General features: G+C 36.4%; 1 protein-coding gene across 1 annotated transcript in view; it reads left to right on the top strand.

Annotated features, from left to right (window-relative positions):
• Nucleotides 1-3,282: 3,282 nt before the first annotated feature.
• Nucleotides 3,283-22,970, top strand: part of MDFIC2 (MyoD family inhibitor domain containing 2) — a 102,771-nt gene continuing 83,083 nt past the window's right edge. Inside the window, exons 1-3 of the mRNA XM_058567816.1 lie at nt 3,283-3,381; nt 4,585-4,776; nt 5,348-5,435. Of these exons, the coding sequence (XP_058423799.1) occupies nt 3,283-3,381; nt 4,585-4,776; nt 5,348-5,435 (379 nt within the window). The remainder of the gene's footprint in view (nt 3,382-4,584; nt 4,777-5,347; nt 5,436-22,970) is intronic.

Below are 22,970 nucleotides of genomic sequence, written 5' to 3'. Positions count from 1 at the left end.
ATGCTGTGGTGGCATCCCATATAAAGTGGAGGAAGATGGGCACGGATGTTAGCCCAGGGCCAGTCTTCCTCAGCAAAAAGAGGAGGATTGGCAGATGTCAGCACAGGGCTGATTTCCTCACCAAAAAAAAAAAAAAAAGAATTCTATACCCAGGGTAAATATCCTTCACAAATAAGAGTGAACTAAAGACATTTTTAGATAAACAAAAGCCGAAAAACTTTGACACTAGCAGACCTGAACTTTAAGAAATGGTAAAGTGTGCTTTAGGCTGAAGAAGAATGAAATCAAATGAAAATTCAGATCTAATAGAGGGAATGGAAGAGAACCAGAAATGGCAACTATGTGGGTAAACATAAAAAAAATTATATATTTTTTCTTCTCCTAATTTCTTTAAAAGACAACTGGCTGTTGTCACACACACAAAGACATACAAACACTGCCTGTCAGATTATACCATCTGTAGATGTACAATATATGAAAATAATAGTACAAAGGAGAGAGTGTGCAAATGGAATTATACAGTTATATAGTTATTAAATTTAACATGACTTGAAACAATATTTACACTAAGTGGACTATATTAAGTTAAGGAAGCAAACTGTAATCCTGAGGAACCAAAAATCTTCATATTAAACCCACTAGCAAGTGTCATTTACATGTTTACTCTTCTATATTTTCCTAATGCCAGCCAAGGTCTAAGTTAGTAAAAGCAACTCTACAAGGTGTAAAAATAATTTGGTCAAGGTAAACAGCTTTTTAAAATGATCTGGCATGAAACAAGGATAAAACTTAAGCATTTTATATCCCTGAGTGTTATTTCTGAAACCCAAACTTTTGACAAGATCTAACATCTAATAAATCCTTGAATTGGTATGCCTTGTGGTGTTAGCTGTGACCTTCCCTGGGAAAGCCTGTGTTACAAATAAGGAATTTTCTTCTTGTTTTATTTACCTTTCTCTTTGATTCTTTGGACCAATGTTTATTTACTCCATGTGTATTTTTGTATCAAGGCCACAAAATTTCAGAGAGAATTTTAAAAATGTAAAACATTTAATGGCATCTATGGGTCATCAGAATGGCTATTGAAAACATTTTAATTAACTGTACTAAATAACATAGAGATTCCATTCTGTAGCAGAAAACATACTTTCAAAGGAGTAGTACACCTTCCTATACCATTTCCATTTGCATCCAATCCACTAATCCTTCAGAAAGTTCTACTCTACAAATTATTGTCCTCAAATCCAGTAATCTGAGTTGGTGACTTCTCTACACATTGATTAATATCATATTGTTACATTATACATATAATTTTATTGTTTTACAAAGAATGGCAAGTGACAATGTGATGATTTTGAAGACAATTAAAAAAGACTAATATGATAGCACATAATTATTTGTTTGTTAAAGAAGGCTCTAGCTTCCTGCATTCAATTTTAGTAAACAAAAACATGAAACATATGATAACCTTGCAGGTTTTTCTCTTGGCAAAGATTGCCTTCTGCTGGATAGTTTGCCCTTAAAGATTCTATCTTTAGGTCAGATTTTGATAAGGAACTGGAAATATTGATGCATGTGTGCATGTGTCAAAATAAAAGGAATAGAGTTACAAGAGTACGTTTAACTATCTCCATTTAGAAAAGAAATGAAAATAGAATTTAACAAAAAAACTTGAGCCTTGAGACGACATCCCTGGGTCTGAATTATTTAGCTCATTATTTCCAATGGGTACAAGGAACATGATTTGGACAGGGAATTCTTTTAAGAATGTGTTTATTCTCTTTGGATTCAAGTCAGACCAGCTTGACTTCTGAGGCTTGTCTTTTTTTGAGCTTCATTTTGGACGATCTATTGTTTCCCAGATTGTTCTGCCTGGGATTCATCAGATTTGGTTTCTTTTTACTTCCTACCATCAAATGTGGTTTATCTCATTCATCCCAAGGCCCAGTTCAGCTCAAGAGATTAAAACCCCAGTCCAAACCAGTCTCCATCACCCAGATGGAGAATTTTGTTGCCCAAGTACCTCTCTAGGTGGATGAACATATGGTTTAAAGATTGTAACCAGTATTGGATACCCTTAACTCAATGTCCAAGTAGGACACTAGTCATGTACAGTTGATTTGGGAAAAAGTACCTGGTGCCTATTCTTATCATCTTTACCGATAAAGTAGATGAATACGATGCTTATTAACATCTACAGTTCTCATAAAGAATGATTGCTAATACTCACAAAGACAGGAATAGAATTCAAAATGAGTTGTCCAATTTCAAAAAATGGTGCTCTTCAAAATGAAAGAAAATTCCATATAGAAAATTCAAGTAATGGCACTCACTCTAGAAGACAAAAGCCAATTCAAAGGAAAAACGTAAAAGCAAAGGGCAGTGAGAGGCTAAGTAGAAAAAAATGATAAAACAAAACACTAGAAAAATTCCAAGTGTTAGGACACGTTGAAAATACATTAGCCCAAATTCGGTAATATTTCCAGATTAGAAATGAACTTTATCTTCATAAAAATTTCCTCCTCAGAACAATTCTTGCAAAAAGATCTTACAGTTTGCAATTTATTTAACACTGGACCTCAAATAATTGTATAACACTAATTGCAAAAGTAAAACAAGTAGAAAATATGTATAAATCAAGAATAATCAAAGAATAAACCATAATCAACAATATTCCATAATCTCCAAAGTAAGAAACGTGGACAAGGATTTGAGTTACGGGTTGCTCTTGGGACAGTAATTGGAAAATAGTTTAGTCGGATACAAATAAAATATACAAAAGTGGTCACAGAATCTGAGAAAAGGCTTCATCATGAACCTGGAGTTATCACCCGCTCACAGGAATGGGTTCTCTGCCTTAGAAACTGCATGGAAGAAGAGGTTACATGACTTGTAACCTTACAGAGATCCAAAATCCATTCCAAATCCCCCCCAAAAAATTGTTTCTGTTGAGGAATAACAGTAATAATTGTATGGTCTAATATTAAAATACAACTGAAAATAAACTAGGAGGAACAATATGTTCAACTGTGTCCCTGGCTCACTCATTCCCTCCTGGGTACCCAATTGTCTCTTCTCATCGAGATATTTGCACCTTAGACTTTCTTTAGCTCCTGTGTTATCACTGTTCATTGCTTTAAGATCTCTGTGATTATTATTTACCAAATGTCTTCTGGTCCTACTAATACATAAAATTTAGATAATTTGCTTTTCCAAAGGACAGGGCCTAAACTATTAAGGGAATTAGTTTATGTCTCCAAATATATGAAGAAGGGACACAAAATGTTGTTACTACAGAAAGGAGACAACCTACAGGAACTTTGTAATCAGGTGAATCCTGTGACTTCGGGACAAAGAAAAACACTCTCGGTTTTTGATGTGGTGGATTTGTTTATTCGACAATTATTAATCTGTAGGGGATCATGTCAAACACTGAGCAAGATGCATAAAATACTGAGATAGAGGCTGAGACCTCAACGGGTTTATAGTCTTGTCAGGAAGCTAAGACAGGTTTACATAGGACTAAAATGGAGACAACTATGTGAGGAGTCCCAAGTCCTTCCCAATAAGAGAAGGGAAAGATCATTTCCAGATGAGAGAGGCTTCAAAGTGGGGGTGGAAACGGGATTTTGAGGAAACATTTCTGGAATGTTAATAACAGAAGCACGTGAGTTTTAGGAATGGCAGCATTACATTTAGGTTGGAGTAAAAGTTTAGGCACCTCAGAGAAATCTTAAGACTTGGAGGCACAGTTTGAAAATTACTGTTGTTCCAGATTCTGACCCTTGAAGGTCTTCCTTAGCTGTCTAAGGAATCTGAAATTTATCTTATTGATAATGGGAGGAATTGAAAGTTATCTTAGTATGAAAATCGGCTGATCAAGGTAGTTTTTAAAGACAATGAAACAAAAAGCAAAGTACAAGAAGAAATGAAGCTGGAAAAGGACGTGAAATGGACACAAGGTGATCAGATAACAGTTGTTTAGATAAAGACACTAGAGGAAGCAAACCGCTTTGGGCCAAAAAATAAAGATTATTTTCCAAGATAAAAAAATGACAACATTTAGGAATGTTGGACTGTTTATTACTATGCGTACCTAAGGGTTATGGTTTTATTTGTTTTTAACCTTCCATTGAAAACAGTGTTATCTTTGACTAAGAATCTAATGACAAATCCTCTTTGGAATGTTATTCCAAATCCTTTTCAGAATATCTACAGACTATCAAACGAACTTGAAATGTTTTCTTGTTGCCTATAAAATATTAGAGAAACTTGCTTTTCAAAAGATCGGCTGTAGGATGAACTTCCAGAGAATAGAGCTTTAGAAGTTCCCCTTCATTTTCTTTTAACCCAAATAGTCTGTGTGTATTTTTCAATATATTTTTTCTACACCCTTTAATATTAATCTAAGTGATGAATGGCGGCTGTGGAAGGAAGGCGATTGAAGAAACTGTCAATTTGAAAAGAGTTCTTTATTTTTACTCTATTTTACAGAGTGTCATTTTAAATAAGTGCTAGCCTGGAGAAGGTTTTTATTGTTTTGAACCGCAGGCTTTATATTACCTTAAAAAAAAAACCTCTCAGCCGCAAGTTGGATGCTTCTGGCAGCGGTACAAATCTAGCACCACCCAGGGAGAGAGTGTGTTTGCTTCTTCGCTCACTTCTGGTGGGGTAGAGGAATGCTGGACGTTGAGAGACAACAAGAAAGGCTGCCCAGAGCATCGCCACGCTGTTCCCCAGTCCCACGCTTGGGCCTCCTCCTTTTGGAACACACAGGTAAGTATATTGAGGTGCTATGTGGAGCATCCTAGCTCATTGTATGCGTGCCATGCAAGTCAAGTGCAATGCACTGAAAGTGCATATAGGTCTCCTCAACACCGTCAGGAAGCTCAACTTGGCCTGGCTTAGGTCATAAGGTTCTCATTTGACCCAATAAATTGCTAAAAAGGTTCTTCTGTGTTTTATTATTATTTATATCTTTTTCTATCACTTTGCAGCGTGTTTTCTGTAGACCATTAAAAAAAACATGAAAACAGCAACTGCATGTTTGTCTTTTACAAATCTGTAGCTAGTTGTTAATCTGTTATTCTTTCATATTCAGAAATTATAAGATCTTATAGCAATCTTTATTGCTGAAAAATGAAATATATAAAGTTTAGTTTTCAACACCAGTGTTTTAAAATACTGCAAATGGATAAAGGTAAGACTTACCGTTAGACGGTGAACTGAAAAACTACAGAGATAAAATTCTCCTATAATGTGGCAGTAGTCTCTAAATATAAAGCTCAATGTTATAAATCTGGGTTCTTAATGAATTTTTTATATCACAAATTCTGTTTCCACTTAGATGTCCGAAACTGAGCTGGAAAAGATAAAAGTAAAAACAGCAGAGCGTTTTGAAAATGATAAAAATAACATTTCTTGGTTGAAGGAAGGTAAGTCCTCTTGCTGTTGACTTTCTATCAATGTGAAAACTGTGCTTTTGTTTATAAGCAAGAGATAGCGTGAGAGAAGGAAGAAAAATGCCCTGGCAGTTCAAATGATGTTAATACTTCTGATTTTCTCTTTTTTCTTTTTTTTGGCTTAAGTGGTGGTTTGAGGGCTTTAGTATTGAAATGTTTCTTATTTTCCCTGTGGTGCAGTAAACATAGATTATTTGTTGGTAAGACAATACACATTTTCATCTCAGATATGTATTATCTATGGGATTCTTCTTGTGCTGTAGAATTTTCTCCTTGATAGCCAAGAACACTAAAAAAGTTGAGGACAAGTATTTTTTAAATAACAATCACAGAAAGGAATGCGTGCTGTAGGAAGTAATGTCTACAAATAGAATCGCCATTCACTGCAATTAGAGAAGCCACCTTCCCAGGGGAGAACGCCGTCAGCCACGGGCACAGCATGCGTAAGATGGTTGCTTGAAATACACACACAAATCGATAAGTTCTCCTATGTGGAATACAAATTTGTGCACTTTTGAAAAATGTATAAACTCATGATTATTTACTAGAAGGTTTGGTTTTATAATCTTGTCATTTTATGAACATCGTCAAGGTCTCTTAAAGGAAACTGACTTGATATTTTATCTAAATAGGTATGTGTGTCTTTTACACCATTTCAAGAATCTATTCAATTGTAAAGAGACCGCTCTCAAGTAGTTGTCATTCTTCAAAATTGTTTTATAAGGCCATGGAGACTTTAATATATATGTCAAGTAAGTCCTACATCACCAAAACAATAATAATAATATCAACCACATTGACAATGTGTATTAATGATTATGCTGAATCATCATAACAACCCTATGAAGCAGTAATTATTGCTAATTTTCAGATGAGAAAATAAGAGTCTCAAGCAGTTTAACTAAATTGCCTAAAATTACAAAATTAGGAAGTGATAGAGCTGGGATTTGATCCCAGACTGTGTGACTCCACAGCACGGGAACTTAACTACCACCTCACAGAGTGTTCCAAAGGAGAGATGTTTAAGTTACTCGTCAAGGCATGAGCTGTGCTCAAATTTTTCCTACAGTGTTTAAATCAACACTTCCCCCTTCCTGCATACCCTCACATTCACTCTTATCCTTAATCCTGCCCTACCCCCACCCTCATTTTAAAAATGTTTACTTTTTTTAAAAAAAGATCAATCCTTCTGCCCTATGGCCCAGTAACCAAAATTAATAGTTGGAGCTCGTCTCCACTAGAACTCCTATTTTACGATAAAAATTGGCACAGACATGAAGTATTCTCAGGATCATTTCCTTCAAAAAGCCACAGGGCAAGAAAATTCTCTAACTTCTCTTTATAAAATGATTTTTAAATAGAACATTTTAAAAAACAATGTGGAAGTAAAAAATTGAACTTGGGTCAAAGATCTCCCTTCGTTTTTCTTGTGAACCCCAAATCCATGAAGACAGAGGTGTTCTTCACTACTACGTATAGTGAAGTTTATATTATTTAGTTTTGGTTTAATTGCTCCATGCTATAGGTGTCTCATATAGAAATAATGATGAAATTGGTAGACTAGTCAATTGTTTCCTGAAGAATTTTCTTTTTAAAAAATGGTGTCCGTTAAGCACAATTTAGGCATTGAATTCTTGTAATCTATAAAATCTAATTTCCCAGATGACCTGTTTTATCCTATTTGGACACTTCATTTAAGCTACGCTCAAATTATATTTACCATATTTCATAAAAGAAAATCGAGCCAGATGCTAGATGACAACATCTTAATTGGAAATTATCAGAAGGAGTTAGTTTCTAACTTAAACGTCTTTTTTTTTCATGTTAAGAAAAAGTGTATGTGTTGTTTTGTTTTAAAAAAAGGCAAACTGGTGCCGTGGAAAGAGCACAGCATTTGAAGTCAGGCAGGCATGGTTGACTTCGCAATGAGACTTAACCTCCCTAAGCCTCAGAGTCCTTAGCCGGGGATTGTAATACCTCTTTGTGAAATTATGGGGATGAGATTTCATTATTTCTCTTTCCTTCTCTCTTTACAGCATGATTCAAAACAGTATTGTTAGGACTTTTGAGAGCCTGCTTCACACCTTGAACAATCTGCACTAGGAATAGCACTGTATATTTTTATAGCATTTTATATAAACTCCTGCATTTGTTCCCTACAACAAGTTGGTATGCAGTAGCAGTATTGTCCCCATTTTACAGATTAAAGGACTGAGGCTGAGAGAGACTTTGGATATTGCTCAAACTTGCAGAGCTTCTCGGTGGCCAATTGAATCTTGAACCCAGGTCTTGTAGTTCCAAATTCTGTTCTTCGCCTTAAACTACTTTATCACAGTGACTTCCCCAACAGTTATCAATCAGTATTTTAAATTTATCAGGCCCCTTTCTCCTTTAAAAAAAAAAAAAGATGCTTTAAAGTTGTTCAAAAAAGTTTTTCATGAATGACAAAAGTGGTTGCTTCTCACATCACAATGTCTCTTGCCTCCCTCTGGAACTGCAGCTGAAAACTCCCCATTGTTCAAATGTAGGGAATCATCGTGATGCCTTATCAGGGCTGGAGCAAGCACTCACTGGGATAATCTACATAAAGCACTGAGCGCAGTGTGTAACCTCAATAAGAGTTATCACCATCGTTGCCAGCCTAAGTACTGATATTCATTCTAACTTCTCATCTTCAAACATTCATTCAATTTATCCAGTGCGGTTCAACATTTATTAATAGTGGCATTACTGGAGACAAGGCATGAGTGTGGCAGAGAAAAATTAAAAAAAAAAAAAGAAACAGTCCTGCACTCAAAAGTTCATTATGTAATTGTCTTGCTTTTGCCTGAAAGGTGAAGAGGCTCTGATTTGCCTTCCACTATTCCTTGGATGGATCACGAGGGCCTCAGCAACAGTGTCAAAGAGCCGGTTTAAGCCACACGCACAGCTATTATCAACAACTAGGATAAATAGTGTTTGAGAAACACGCTAGCAGACCTGAAAATGCACTTGTCGTAAAATTAATCGAATTCTATTTTACCTTCTATCAAACCATCAGGCAATCTTGTACCACTATTAGTTACCTTGCCTTTAAATTCTAGACTTCTCAAATTTTAGATTTATCAGATTCCTGGGTCCCAAGTTAAAGAATTCAAGATGATATAGGTGGAGCCCAGGAATAAATGCTTAAGAGCAAAACAAGTGATTCTGAAGTAAGACATCCAGGGACTAGACTTGGAAAAGCCCTGTTTGTTTGCTTGTTTTTTTTTGGTGAGGAAGGTTTGCCTTGAGCTAACATCTGTGACAATCTTCCTCTATTTTGTATGTGGGTCACCGCCAGAGCATGGCTGCCACTGAGTGGTGAAGGTTCGTGCCTGGGAACCAAATCTGGGCCCCCAAAGCAGAGTGCACCAAACTTAACCACTAGGCCATGGGCCTGGCCCCCAAATCCTGTTTTTAGACAATCAGAGAAAGAAAATATGATTTTGAAATATGCACCAGGCAAGATGAGCTGTACTCTGGGACTGTGAACCAAGGGGGTCTAGAGAGGCCAGTGTTGAAGGTAGTCACCATCTATTTGCACAGATGGAGAGAAGGAGATAATGCTGGGAGCATCAGAGGCTGGAATACGCCTGCTTTGGTGCTAGGGATATGGGCAGATTGGCTAGTTATTTGTGTATGGATTAACTCAAAATGAGGGGGAAAGACAGAATGGGTTCTGACTATAGTTAAGTAGTTGAACACAGGTTCTGGGTTGTCAATGCAGGTCTGAGGACCAGGACTAATATATTGAAGCATGATTTGGGCAATATAAATCTGTAACTGGTGTGCAGAGCGGGAAGGGGCAGGCAGAGAAAAGGTTACGGCAGGAGAGATGGTGATGGCTAAAACAATCAGACACTGAAGTGAGGAAAACATGACCTGGATAAAAGCCATAACAAGGAGATGAAGAAAATAGGCCCAAATGTGAAAAACTTTATGAAGGAAAAATTGATATAACGTAGAAATTGGGGGGAAAATTACAGGCAAAATAAGATGGCATGTAATACCCCATTAAGCCAGGGAGCATTCTGGGTAAGCATTTCAGTGTCTGCACCTAACACCATTTGATACCGAAGAGAAACATCAAAATGAAGGGATGGAAACCTTTAAATTGTTGACATTTGCAGTTTAAAGTCACAGCATCACCAGTGTTTGAACAGCCCAGTTGCTTATAGTGTCTCCTGATTTTTCAGGAAAAGCTGGAAATCTGGATTTCTATATGAATTCTCCTGATTTCTAAAGGTTAAGTAATAACAACAACAACAAGAATAAAGCACCATGCAGGACAATGAAACCAAGTTGTATGAGTCTATTTCAGCCCATAGGCTACCAGTTTGTAACTTCTGTCCTAAGATCTTGTATCCCTAAACAAATCTATCATGATTTCCTGAAAACCAATTTTCCATAAATATTGCTACATCAGCATATAAAAAAATAAATATATATATAAAAATATGTGTGTATGTATAGATATACACATATATGTACATGTATGAGCAAAGTCAAGAAATTGTTTGACTTGAAAAATGTGAAATTATGGGCTGGCCTGGTGGTGTAGTGGTTAAGTTTGTGTGCTACACTTTGGCGGCCTGGGATTCATGGGTTTGGATCCCTGGGGGCCGACCTACACACCGCTCATCAAGCCACGCTGTGGAGGCCTCCCACATGTAAAATAGAGGAAGACTGGCACGGATATTATCTCAGGGCCAATCTTCCTCAAGCAAAAAGGGAAGGATTGGCAGCAGATGTTAGCTCAGGGCCAATCTTCCTCACCAAAAAAATAACAAGTGAAATTAACAACATTGAAATAAAACTGTCCTGTAAAAGACTAGCTACCTATAACTGTTTTAGTGAAGTATTCTCTTTATGGGTGTAACAAATAGAGGGAAGAAGAAAATCATATCGAGTTACAAATGTGGCCTCAAAGTACCAAAGCATAGTTCTATAACCTTCTAACCAGGTGTTGACTCTGTCCAATAACTACTCCCCAATCGGAAAATTCATACTTAGAGAAAAGGTTGGATTATAAAAAAGGGAGGGGAGGGCAATGAACAAGTTTTTCTCCTACTTTTCGTAAATGCCAAAAAGAAAAGAGCATGGAAGAAGAGAATTCTATAGTGATTTTGAACTAAGTATAGCTGCTTTTCTACAAGTAGTTACCTGGTGACTATAGTCTTTGGTGATTTCAGAATCATTATTTAGATACATTTTAGAAGAAACTCCCCCAAACTTATTTAGTATTGATGTAGAGGAGTTGGGTCATCAGTGACTCGGCATCTTGAATACGTTGGTTATCATTTAATCAGAATTAATGAATACTAGAGACTAATTATTCAAGATACTGGAAAATAGCCTAGAGGTACGGAAAGCCATGTCCAAAAACTCTCTTCTCAATATAATATAAAACCTCAAGTCCATAATAAAGGATTCCATCTCATTCCTGATTAATGTCTGTTTGCAAATGTGAAAATCTTACTCACATTTATTGACATTCATAAATTCACTGGACTTTCCTTAATTCTAAGTGAAGACAATTTATTTTATTTGCTCAAAAAATAATTTCAGATCAGAAGCATTAAAACCATTCCAAAATATGTATTTTATTCAATTCAGCGACCATTTGATGAAGCTCCTCTTGAACTCACAGACAACATGTTAGGCAAAGAAACAAAGATGTCAAACAATGACAGTGCCGCAGTTCCTGCCCTCAAGGAACTCGTGTATTTAAGTGCTTTATTATAATGAGTAAATATTATTTTTATTTTTAATTTTTTGTTTATTGCAGTAACATTGGTTTATAACATTGTATAAATTTCAGGTGTACATCATTATACTTCTATTTCTGCATAGATTACATCATGTTCACCACCCAAATACTAGTTACAACCCATCACCACACACATGTGCTGAATTATCCCTTTCGCCCTCCTCCCTCCCCCCTTCCCCTCTGGTAACCACCAATCCAATGTCTGTCTCTATGTGTTTGTTTATTGTTGTTATTATCTACTACTTAATGAAGGAAATCATACGGTATTTGACCTTCTCCCTCTGACTTATTTCACTTTGCATAATACCCTCAATGTCCATCCATGTTGTCACAAATGGCTGGATTTCATCGTTTCTTATGGCTGAGTAGTATTCCATTGTGTATATATACCACATATTCTTTATCCATTCATCCCCTGATGGGCACTTAGGTTGATTCCAAGTCTTGGCTATTGTGAATAATGAGTAAATATTAATCCATGCTAATTCTCTCACTCAGATAATTCTCAGTTTTAAAAGGGTTCCTTTTTCTGTCTAGCTTAAAAATTAAGCCACACTAATGCCTATTTTAAATTGTTAATTTCCACAAATAGCATATCTTGAGATTCCTTTTACGTGTATACACAGGAAACAGAATGATTAGCTCTTATTTCTGTAGTCTTCATTACTTGTGAAAATGTGCTACTTAATAACCAAAATACAGGTGAGAAAAAAGTAAGCCAAATAGAATGTTGTTTTGTTTTTAAACATAGTTGAAAGGAGAAATTAGATGTGCAAATATGCCCTTGTAAATCATATAAATAAGTAAAGCAAGTACAAGAATGAGATAACTTCACGAGGATACTTGTTTTTGAAGCTTTGGAACAAGAGGATGTGATAGAGATTGGCATGGGGACCTACTTTAGAATCAGTGGTCAAGGAAGTTCTGAGGCAGAGATATTTGAGTTGAGACTTAAATGACAAGAAGGAGCCAGCTGTGCAAAGAATCTGGGAAGAGCATCCCAAAAGGGAAAAGAGCCTATGCAAAGATACTATGGCTCAAAATGGCTTGATAGGAAGGAAGGGAGGAAGGAGGGAAGGAAGGAAAGAAAAGGGGACGGGGAAGAAAGAAGAAAGAAAATGAGGGACAGAGGGAAAGGAAGGTGTTTAAGTTAGAAATAATGTAGGACTTTTCTGGCCACAGTCAAGAATTTGGATATTTTTCCCAATTAGAATTAGAAGCCTGTGGAGATTCTAAGCAGAGGAGTATAAGCAATCACTTACATTTTATAAGGTGAAGAGTGTATACAGAAATAAAATAGAAGACATTGCAGTTGACAAAGCAAAAGATGATAACCAGGACAGGATAAAATTGTGAAGGTGAAAGGAGGCACAGGATTTAGGATCTGTTTTGGAGGTAGAGCCAACTGAACTGTCTGGTACGTTGGTGTGGGGCACTAGAAAGAAATGAGTTAAGGCTGACTCCTGGCTTGAGACACTGCATGATGGTAATGCTGAACGGAAAAGAATGAAAGAAAAAACTGGCTGGAGATGGACAACCAAAAAATCTAGGTGCATCAGGTTAAGGGAGAGATGCCTATGAGGCATCCCTATGAAGACTACCAATTGGGCAATAGGGTATATGAGATCAGTTGTATACTTTGAGTAGTGTTGACAGAGAAAGTCTGCTAGAGATTTTGCTTAGACTGGAAGATTGAGAAGGCATCTGTGGATGGAGAGAGTAAAGGAAATGAAATAAAATTTCAGGTAGAAGGAATGGGGCAGAAAACAATATGTTATGCTCCAAGAAATGGATGAAAATAAGAGAGGCTGGAGCATCTTGACCCAAAGGAAGGTTGGTATTCAATGAGTCTGGGGAGTTTGCCCAGAAACACAGCCTAGAACCTTTCATAGCCAGCATTTTGAGTTCTAATAAACTCTTTACCCCGGAAATATCTACTAAAGATATATTTTATATTGTAGTAAAATATATCCCACTACATTTTATACTCAAAAGAATGTCAGGTAAAACACTACCAAAGAATAACACACTACTTTCAAAATTTAACTTTAATAGTTTGTATTAGTTACGGTTCTCCAGAGAAACAGAACTAATAAGATGGATGGATAGATAGATAGATAGATAGACAGATAGATAGATAGATAGATTTATTACGAGGGACTGGCTGACATGATTATGGAGGCTAAAAAGGCCCACAATTTGCTATCTATAAGCCGGAAGCTTAGGAAAGCCAGTGGTGTAGTTCCAGTCTAAGCCCCAAGTTCTGAGAGCCAATGGTGTAAATTTTGGCCCAGGTAAGAAGTTCTGAGAACCAGGAGTGATGATGTCCGAGGGCAGGAGAAGATGGATGTCCTGGCTCAAGAGGAGAGAGCAAATTTGCCCTTCATCCGCCTTTGTGTTATAAGGCACCTAAGAGATTGGATGATGCCCATGCACATTGGTGAAAGCGATTTTCTTTAATCAGACTACTACTTCAAATGCTAATCTATTCCCAAAACACTCTCATGGACACGCCCAGAAATAATGTTTTACCAGCTACCAGGGATCCTTTAGCTTAGCCAAGTTGACACACAAAATTAATCATCACATAGTTCTTGAGAGGAAAGCAATAGACACTGACTCTAGCTAAATTAATGAAAAGAGTTTATTGGAAGCCTTGGAGGTATTTCACAGGCTAGAAGGAAAATCCAGGTCCAGAAGGGGCAGGAACTAATCTAGCTCTGGCAATTCAGATAGCAAGACTTAACAGTATATTCAAGTCACCATTCCCAGAACAAATTAGCTCCACATACTTTTTCTGTTCTCTCATGCCTCTGTACTCAAGACTCCAAATCCCAAGGAAGAAAGTTCAATAGCTTTGGCCGTGAGTCTGCCTCCTGGCTAGGCAGGGCAGGGAACCTTGATTGACAGCACCGCAAGGCTACACATAAAGAGGGAGAGATGCTTCTTCAGAGGGAATTCAGGGTTCTAACACCAGAATAAAAGAAGAGCAAATGCTGTGCGGCCCCCAAATAACGCCTACTCTAAGTGTCAGTACCCATGACCCAAATTCCAGTGCTTTTCTCCACAAGGGATAATATTTTCTTAAGAACCTGACGTGCTGTTGATGGAGCACTGAACATTTCAGGAAGGAAAGTACTTATTTTAAATATATTGGCCTTCTCCTGAAGTTCAAATGTCAGATTTTGATTCTCTGATAACCTTATTTTATGTTTAGAAAGTTCAGTAAAAGATGAGATCTTCTGTGTTCTCATAGGCCAACAAATTAAATTCCAGTGGCATATTCTACAGCTGACGGTTGAAATTTCTTTCCAACTAAGCCTGTAAAGTAGTAAGTTCATTTCTTATAAAATGATGATGTTGATCCCAATGGAATGGAAGGCCTGGAAGATGCCATGTCAGCCTTGAGACTATGACCAGATGAATTAATCAGTGCAAAGTCCCTATAAGTTGTTAAACAGCAGATTTAAAGACTCTCTTTCAACGATGATAGGGCAGTACATCAAATCCGGAATGATCTTAGCTCGCCATTATTAATTGCAATTTTATGAACTAGGAGTGAAGCAATCTGTAGAGACTGAGAACCAATCTCTCCTGTCTCAACAGAAAGATGAAAATTGTAGATAAATAGAAACTGCAAGAGATTTACTCCTTTCAACTGAGATGTCCAGTAGACTCATTCATTTTCCTATATGTCACAACAGTTATTGATGTGGTACACTTAATCAACATTAGTATAAACAGCAATCTTGTAGTGAGAGAAGAAAGTCCCTTATGTTCTATGCCTCAGGAATAAGGACATTCCATTTCTTGTAAATTCTACAAAGAGATACTTTATTTTTATATGATTATGGCCCATTTCTTTCAGCTTAGGAACAGCATTTAGAGGGAATATACTCTCTAATAAAATACATCTACACTAGGTGTTCACCAGACCATTAGTAAAAAAAGGAATGTGAACAGAGAAAATGAAGACATCACTCTACAGGCATAAATCATTTCAACCATTTTAGCCATTATTTAAGCCTGTCGAAAAGTAAATGTGCAGCAAAGACAAAAAGCAAGGGCAATGACAATCCTTTTGCCAGTGTATAACTTCAAGAAAAAATGGAGAGGACAACTCATAGAGGCGTAGTATTAAATAAGACATCAGGCAATTCTTCCTCTCAAGCTGAATTTCCGCACCAATATGGATTTGAAAAGAAATAGCTACCTTGCAGAAGGTAAGGAAGGTGTTTCATGATGTCTAATCTCAAACAACAGACAATAGCAGAGGAAAATCTACATTTCAGCTCTTCTTTCACTTACCAAATTTCTTTTCTTTTTTTTTTTTTTGTGAGGAAGATCAGTCCTGAGCTAACATCCATGCTAATCCTCCTCTTTTTGCTGAGGAAGACCGGCTCTGAGATAACATCTATTGCCAATCCTCCTCCTTTTTCCTCCCTAAAGCCCCAGTAGATAGTTGTATGTCATAGCTGCACATCCTTCTAGTTGCTGTATGTGGGACGCGGCCTCAGCATGGCCGGAGAAGCAGTGCGTCCGTGCGCGCCCAGGATCCGAACCCAGGCCACCAGTAGCGGAGTGCACGCACTTAACTGCTAAGCCACAGGGCCGGCCCTATTTTCTTTTTTATGTTTAGAATAATCAGCATTATAGATAAGAAATAATATTTCTTCTAGAATTACCAAAAAACATATGGTAAGACTAAAACATCTTGAATGCAAACTTCATAAAAATATAAAAGTCTATGTAAATAAACTCATATATATACAAATAAACTCATACATTTATATATACAAACTCTTCTGGAGAATGAAAAATATATCAAAAGTTATTTTCAGACCACAATTAATAAAAAAACAGATTCCACTCTAAACATATGTCTTAAAAACTAATTTCTTAGACCAATATGGGAAAATTCAGATTGCTAAGACAAACCATTCATACTATAAAAGAAGCATTTGTTTTACAAAATAATATAAATTAAGTAAACCAAATCAAGAAATGTTTTAATTTCCTGCAAAGTACAGACTTACACAAATAATAAACTGTGACTCTGTGCTCAAGGAACTTATAATTCAGGTGAGGAAATAAAATATCAACAACACATCCTGTTTCCCATACGATTCAGACAAAAGCAAACTCTTCAGCTATGTTTGAAATACAGTAGAATGTGCACAACCAATTTGGATGCAATTTGTCAGTATTAAATCTCTCACACACCAAACCATATGAGTACACCAGACTCCTTAGATAGATGCAGATTTCTCTTGAGATTAAAAGAGAGCTTGTTGGTTTGTTTTTAATAGATTCAGCAGATTGGGGCTAAAACAACTATACTAAAGACTCACTTGAAAACAGCAGGATTCATTTAAGAATATTAACTTAGATTTTTTACATATGTTTCTTAAAAATATATTTTTATGTAAATATTCTTTATTACCTAGTCATTTTTCTTAAAAAAAAAAAGGAAAACAATATCTTCATTTTAAAATGAGGAAAAATTATAACACAAAGAGATAGAGATACTTAATAGATAGTAAGGGAGGTCAATTTTCCCAGGAAAATTCCTAAGTGAGTCATTTATTTAGTGAAGAGGGAACATTGCAGTAAGCAATTTTTTGTTTTTAATAACAACACAACTTGGAAACATAGTATATTTATAGGGCATGAATACATTGTCCAAAATCAGCATACTACTAACCCTCTAAATTCTGTAGGCCAACGCATTAATTAGGAAGCAACATTCAGGCCTCTGATTTCTAGGTCAAATTACCAAGTACGAGTTCTGTAACATAACTTATTCTCTAATAGAAGAATTTACTTTTTTGCTTCAATTTTACTTAAGGAAATCAGTCTCATCTTGGACTTCCCTGGATACAACTAGCAGAAATAACTTGTTCTCATCATTTTAGAGACCAAATTAATAATGCTAATTAGGAATCAAATTTAATTTTCAAAAATACTATATAGGGAAAAGTTACATGGTTAAAGTATATAATACATATATATACTATATATATAACACATATATTATATATATAACTATCTTACTGGAACAAAATATTTTATTCCATCTTTTTCTCTGGCCTTCCAACAATGCATTTATTGACTATCTTCTATTTGCAAGACAACACAGTAGTTTTGTCTTACAAATCAAACACAAATAACACTCCAGGTATCTACAATTAGTGTGTGTGTCATGTTGCAGGGAGTGGTAGTAGTTAAGGAAAGTTCATCGAAAGTCAAAAGATTTAAATAAAGGAAAAATGTTAAGTATTAAATTGTGAATTGCTCAAGGGCAAGGGTGTATGTGGCTGTTTACCTCTGTATTTGAGCATCCAGATAGCCCCTGGAGCAGAGTAGATGCTCAAAAACGATATAAATAAATGAATGAATAAATAAATTTCAAGGATGGTATGAGATCCAGGGGTAGGAAAGAGCACACCTAGAAGTCAGAAAAATTGGAAATTTAGCTGGGCTATAAATCATGGGTAGAGTCTCAATAGGCAGTAGCATTACAAACTGGTGGAATATGATGGTCTAAAGTGGACATGGAAAAGTCTGTCTGGGATGTTTAGAGAACAGCAGTTATGTTTGGCTGGAAAAAGGATATGTATGGAAGAATAGGAAATAAATCTTGGCTATATTATGAAGGGCTTTTAATACCAGGCTGAAGAACATAAAACGAATGTTCTAGAACAAAGAGAAGCCATCAAATATATCTGGGGTTAGGGTCAGGAAGGCAGGCAGGACCTAAAGATAACAGAATCAACTCTGTGCTTTAGAAAACGTTTTTCATTTGAGGATCTTTATGAAGATGGATGGGAAGGGTAGAAATAGAGCAACTAGTTGGAAGGTTGTTGCATCCACAGATGAGGAAGAATGATTTCTGGAGTGGGATACTGGTCGCCAGGGCACTGGAAACCACGGGGCTAGCATCCAAGAGTGCTGACCCCAAGGCCTTGGCCGTGGACTAGATGTTAAGGGGTGAGAGAGAGAAGGAGTTTATAGAAACGCTCTGGAGTGAAACTGGAATTTCGTGTGTGTGTGTGGCTTTATGTAAGTATTCTATGTTTATTTTTAAAAAATTGGAAGATGTAAATGGCAAAAAATTATTCCAAATTTCAACACCCATAGATAGCCACTGTACATCTTTTCTTATATGTTTTACATCCATGTATCAATGTGTATGTATAGACATACACATGAATTAGTAATTTTAATAAAATCTGATGATGCAATATATTTAATACTGTGTTTTCCTTACTCATAAATGAATATGAATACCTTTCCAGGTTAATAAATATAGATGTACAGCATCATTTCCATGGTATACACATGGTATTCCACTATTGAAGTAATAAAATATATGTAACCAATTCTCCATTTTGGGATATTCAGGTTGTTTCAAAGTTTTTTATTTTAAATCTCAAAGGAATACACTACAACGTCTATTGGAATTTCCTTATAAGCAGACTAACTAAAAGTACCTTGTGGAATCCTCACATCTTACCTGTGGCTTTCAGGTGACAGTTCACAATGTATTGCACATCAGTGCTTCCGTTCAGTTTCATAAAAGCCACGTGCAGATGGCCTTATCATTCTTTTTTTTTATAGTTGAAGAAAGTCAAGGTCAGAGAAGTTGAAATAATCTGGTCCCAAGTCACACAGGTAATAGACAACAGGACCAGGTCTCAGGCCAGCTATTCTGCTCCTAAATCCAGTGGTTTTCCATCATAGACTCTGCCTTGAAATGTACTTGAAGGTGGATAACCAATAAACCCTCATCTGCACTCATTTTGACGACTAAAATTAAAACAGACTGGAGAAGTTTAGGGAAGTCACGCAGACGAGGCGTCTTTAAACCTATTATTCATTTAGTTGGATTCTCTAAACACCTATTTTCAGCGGTCATGGTGATTTGAATGGGAAAGAGGACTTAGTTATGACATCAGGCGAACATTCAGAAGCCGACTTATCTACAGATTGTAGTGATTAAATAGTTCAGAATGAATTACAACTTTGTAATATTACTGCATTCATATTTAAGAGATAAAAGTTGGAGTTCAGCTCCCACAGTATCCAGTCATTTAAGACACAGGCAAGTTGTAAGGATTAATCATTTTAATATCTTCCCACTGAAGTTGGCTAACTAAACAAAAAACGTGGCTGATGGAAGAGGAAAGTGGAAATCTTATTTTGTTTGCTGATCTTTGTGAAACAAGCACTTGAAAATAAAACATATCACATCAACGTGTGGGGGAAAAATAACTCCAGTGGCAGAATCAACTCTGATCAGATTAAGAAACAGCAATATATTTTTGCATGGCTAATAAACAGATCAAAAACCTGCAAACCTCAGGATATTTGGATGCCAAATCTAACTTTAATTTTCAAGTATTTCTATCTGGTCATATCATCTCTCCAGTAAGAAAATTATATTACACACAGCCCCACTTTCTCATATTTAGCAGGTAGCATGCCACCGTCAACCTTAGACGTGATCTTGATTTTCCTTGTTACATTTAGAATTTTTAAAAATTTGTCCTCTTAAATCTTTAAATAGTAGGATTTAGCAAAGAATAAAAGACACTACTCTGTAAAAGCTTGAAGCCAGAAATAAACATAACATATTTCAGAGAGCCCTTGTGAATACTGCATCCATTGTATTTTTCAATCATGAATTAAATTCAATTATACTCTGGTAATCAGAAGCCTGTGAGTTTACAATAATGATATTTTTTAGTTAAAATTATAAACTTTTTTTTTTAGGTAATCAAATGATATTTCACAAATTACCTGATTTCTTACTGTCTACCCCACAAAAGAAAAACTACAGCAATAACAAAATGCTTAAGGAAGGATTTTAATTCCTCATATTACAGAAGAGAGGAAACTAAGTCAAATATTTTTCCAGCCTCCAAGAAGAAATTTAATGCAACTCAAAGAATTCTGATTACACACATTTAATGCTCCACAAGGCATCCAGACATATGCAATAATAAGCATTCGTATTTCTGTCTAACCAACTGAAACTATACAGATTATATGAATTTGACATTAGTAATAAGAGAAACTAAAAGCACAACTTGGGGGTTAAACAGAAGTATAGTCTAATTACAGCCCTCTAGTGGCTCAAATATCCAAACTGTTAATTTCCACCAAGGCATCCAGTCTTTTTGTGGTCTGTGGCAATCATCTTAAAACCTCTATCTCAACTTTCCCTAGCATAGTTAAGTAAACAGGTAAGCGTTTTGGTTCTTTCACTTTGTTTTTGTAAGGATTCATTTTACAGTAACTAATTACCCAGAGCCAGGCAAAATAATTTGTACAATTATTAAAATTGTTCAATATTAAATTCAACAAGCAGAGAATTGTGCTTAAATGTTAATTTAGTTTGTTCTCTTTTTTAAATTAAGCAGGGTTCAGAGAGAAATAGGTTTGTATCATTTCAGAAGAACCCTTTGATAAGGAATAACATATACCCTAATTAGTCAATCAACACACATTGGTAAAGCCATGACACGCTGGGAGGTATTGGACCAGAGCCTGGCAATAGGCTAGAACAGAGAGGCAGATCACAAAGTACCCAAGAGCCATGTGAAAGAAGTTACTCTAAGGGCAATGGGAAAATATTAACTGCATTAAGCACAGAGAGGTCATTATTAGATTTGCCTTTTAAAAAGACCACTCTGGTAGTAGTGTGGATTGGAGAGGAGAAAAAGTGGATTGGTGCAAAGCAGGTAGGAGGGCTTGCAGTAGCCAAAGTAGGAATTAAAAGAATGACAATGTGAAGGAGAAGAGAAATTTTGAAAATTCATTGAAAATTAGAATTGTCAGGGGGCCGGCCCGGTGGCTTAGCGGTTAAGCACGCGCGCTCCGCTACTGAAGGCTCAGGTTCGGATCCCAGACGAGCACTGATGCACTGCTTGTCCGGCCATGCTGAGGCCGCGTCCCACATACAGCAACTAGCAGGATGTGCAACTATGACATACAACTATCTACTGGGGCTTTGGGGAGAAAAAGGGAAAAAAAAAAAAAAAAAGGAGGAGGATTGGCAATAGATGTTAGCTCAGGGCCGGTCTTCCTCAGCAAAAAGAAGAGGATTGGCATGGATGTTAGCTCAGGGCTGATCTTCCTCACAAAAAAAAAAAAAAAAGAATTGTCAGGACTTCCTGGTAAATTGGTTAAGGGGATGAAGGAGATAATGACATCAAGGACAGCATCCAAGTTACTGAGTAAATGATCAAGCTCTTTGCTCAACTGGAAACACAGGAACTATGGTGTATACTCCACCTGGTGTGAGTTAAATAACTAAATGATTTTTTTAAGCTACCTTATTTGGAAAAGTATGTTACCCAATGTCAAGATGTTAGAAGTGATAGGTTCTAGAAATTGGGGCTGAGTGTTTCTTTGACTTTGGTTAACTAAAATGAGTTCCATCATATTTTCTGGTAGGCTCTGGATGCAATAGTTAATATGAAGAAAGTATCATGTTTAGAGTTTATTTCAGTCTCCTAGTTAGGAAGAATAAGCTCAAGATTTGGAGAGGCAAATGAAGCATAGGGTTTAAATTAAGTTTCACAGCATCTCAGGTTTTAAATTACAACTTATTTGGGGGCTTATAGGAAAAGGAAATCTAAGGTTAGTGACAGGTGTAAACAACTCATTCATTTCATCTTTGCCTTATTACTAAGTGAAGAAAATGTCTTGACAAACAAGGCTTTTGTCCTTGCCCCATCAGTAAAAATGCCGCTGCTTTTAATGAATTACAAGATGTAAAACACATTTAGAATTCTGTTGATGTCTTCAAGAAGTTGACACATTAGATGCAATCTTAAATCGTGTACAAAGAGGTTGTGATGTTTGCAAGCCAGAGTTGTTTCTATTTTTACACATAGTTTAGCTTTGTTGTTCCCATGAAGATGAAGGAATATAATGAGCAAGTGTGGGAAGCAAGGAGAAAAGAAAGTAGGGAGCATGTGTTTTTATTAAACTATATTCAGTTTCATAAAATAAGGCCTTATATCAACAACAAAATGCAACATCTCTGCCTGAGATATTGCTCATGACTCAAAAGATATCATGGATCAAAAGATACAGCACTTTAAAATAGTTCCATTGTAGTCTTTATACCCTTGAGAGTGATGCAGTCAAGAGCCGAGTCTTTGGAAACACAATGACCTGTCTTTAAAATCTGGATCTACTACTAATTAAACGTAGATCTTAGTCAAATCACTTAACATCATTGAGTTTCAATTTACAAAACTATAAATCAAAAATAATAAAGGCTGCTGCAGCAGACTCAGTCGGTTGCCAACCCATCATCCATTCTCCCCTTCTTCTTAAAGACCCTAGATTTTGTTCAGAAACCCACCCATCTCAATGCAACCACACATTTCCAGGGAGGCAGGCTCCATCAGCAGTTCCGGGAGTGGGATGAATTTTGATTGGTCTAACCCAACGATGGTGGTCCCACTGCCCTAGCCAGTGATGGTTTCAGACAAAAGTTTGTGAAATAATTCAGGACAATGAGATATGAAGGGTTGTCTGCTGAGAGCTTCTGGTAAAGGTTTTTGTTTTGCTTATTTTATTTTGTTTGGGGGAAGGTAGGTTGCTTGGTCACATTATTTTGCTTTGTGGTTTGTTTTTGTTTTTTTTGTTTTATTGTTTTGTTTTGGCTTCTAAGAGTTCACAAGAAAAGATTCTTTCCT

The sequence above is a fragment of the Diceros bicornis genome, chromosome 2 (genome assembly GCF_020826845.1).
Source record: "Diceros bicornis minor isolate mBicDic1 chromosome 2, mDicBic1.mat.cur, whole genome shotgun sequence".
Classification (NCBI taxonomy): Eukaryota; Metazoa; Chordata; class Mammalia; order Perissodactyla; family Rhinocerotidae; genus Diceros; species Diceros bicornis.
The sequence above is the reverse complement of the archived record's forward strand: the minus strand, read 5'-3'. Positions and strand labels throughout refer to the sequence as shown.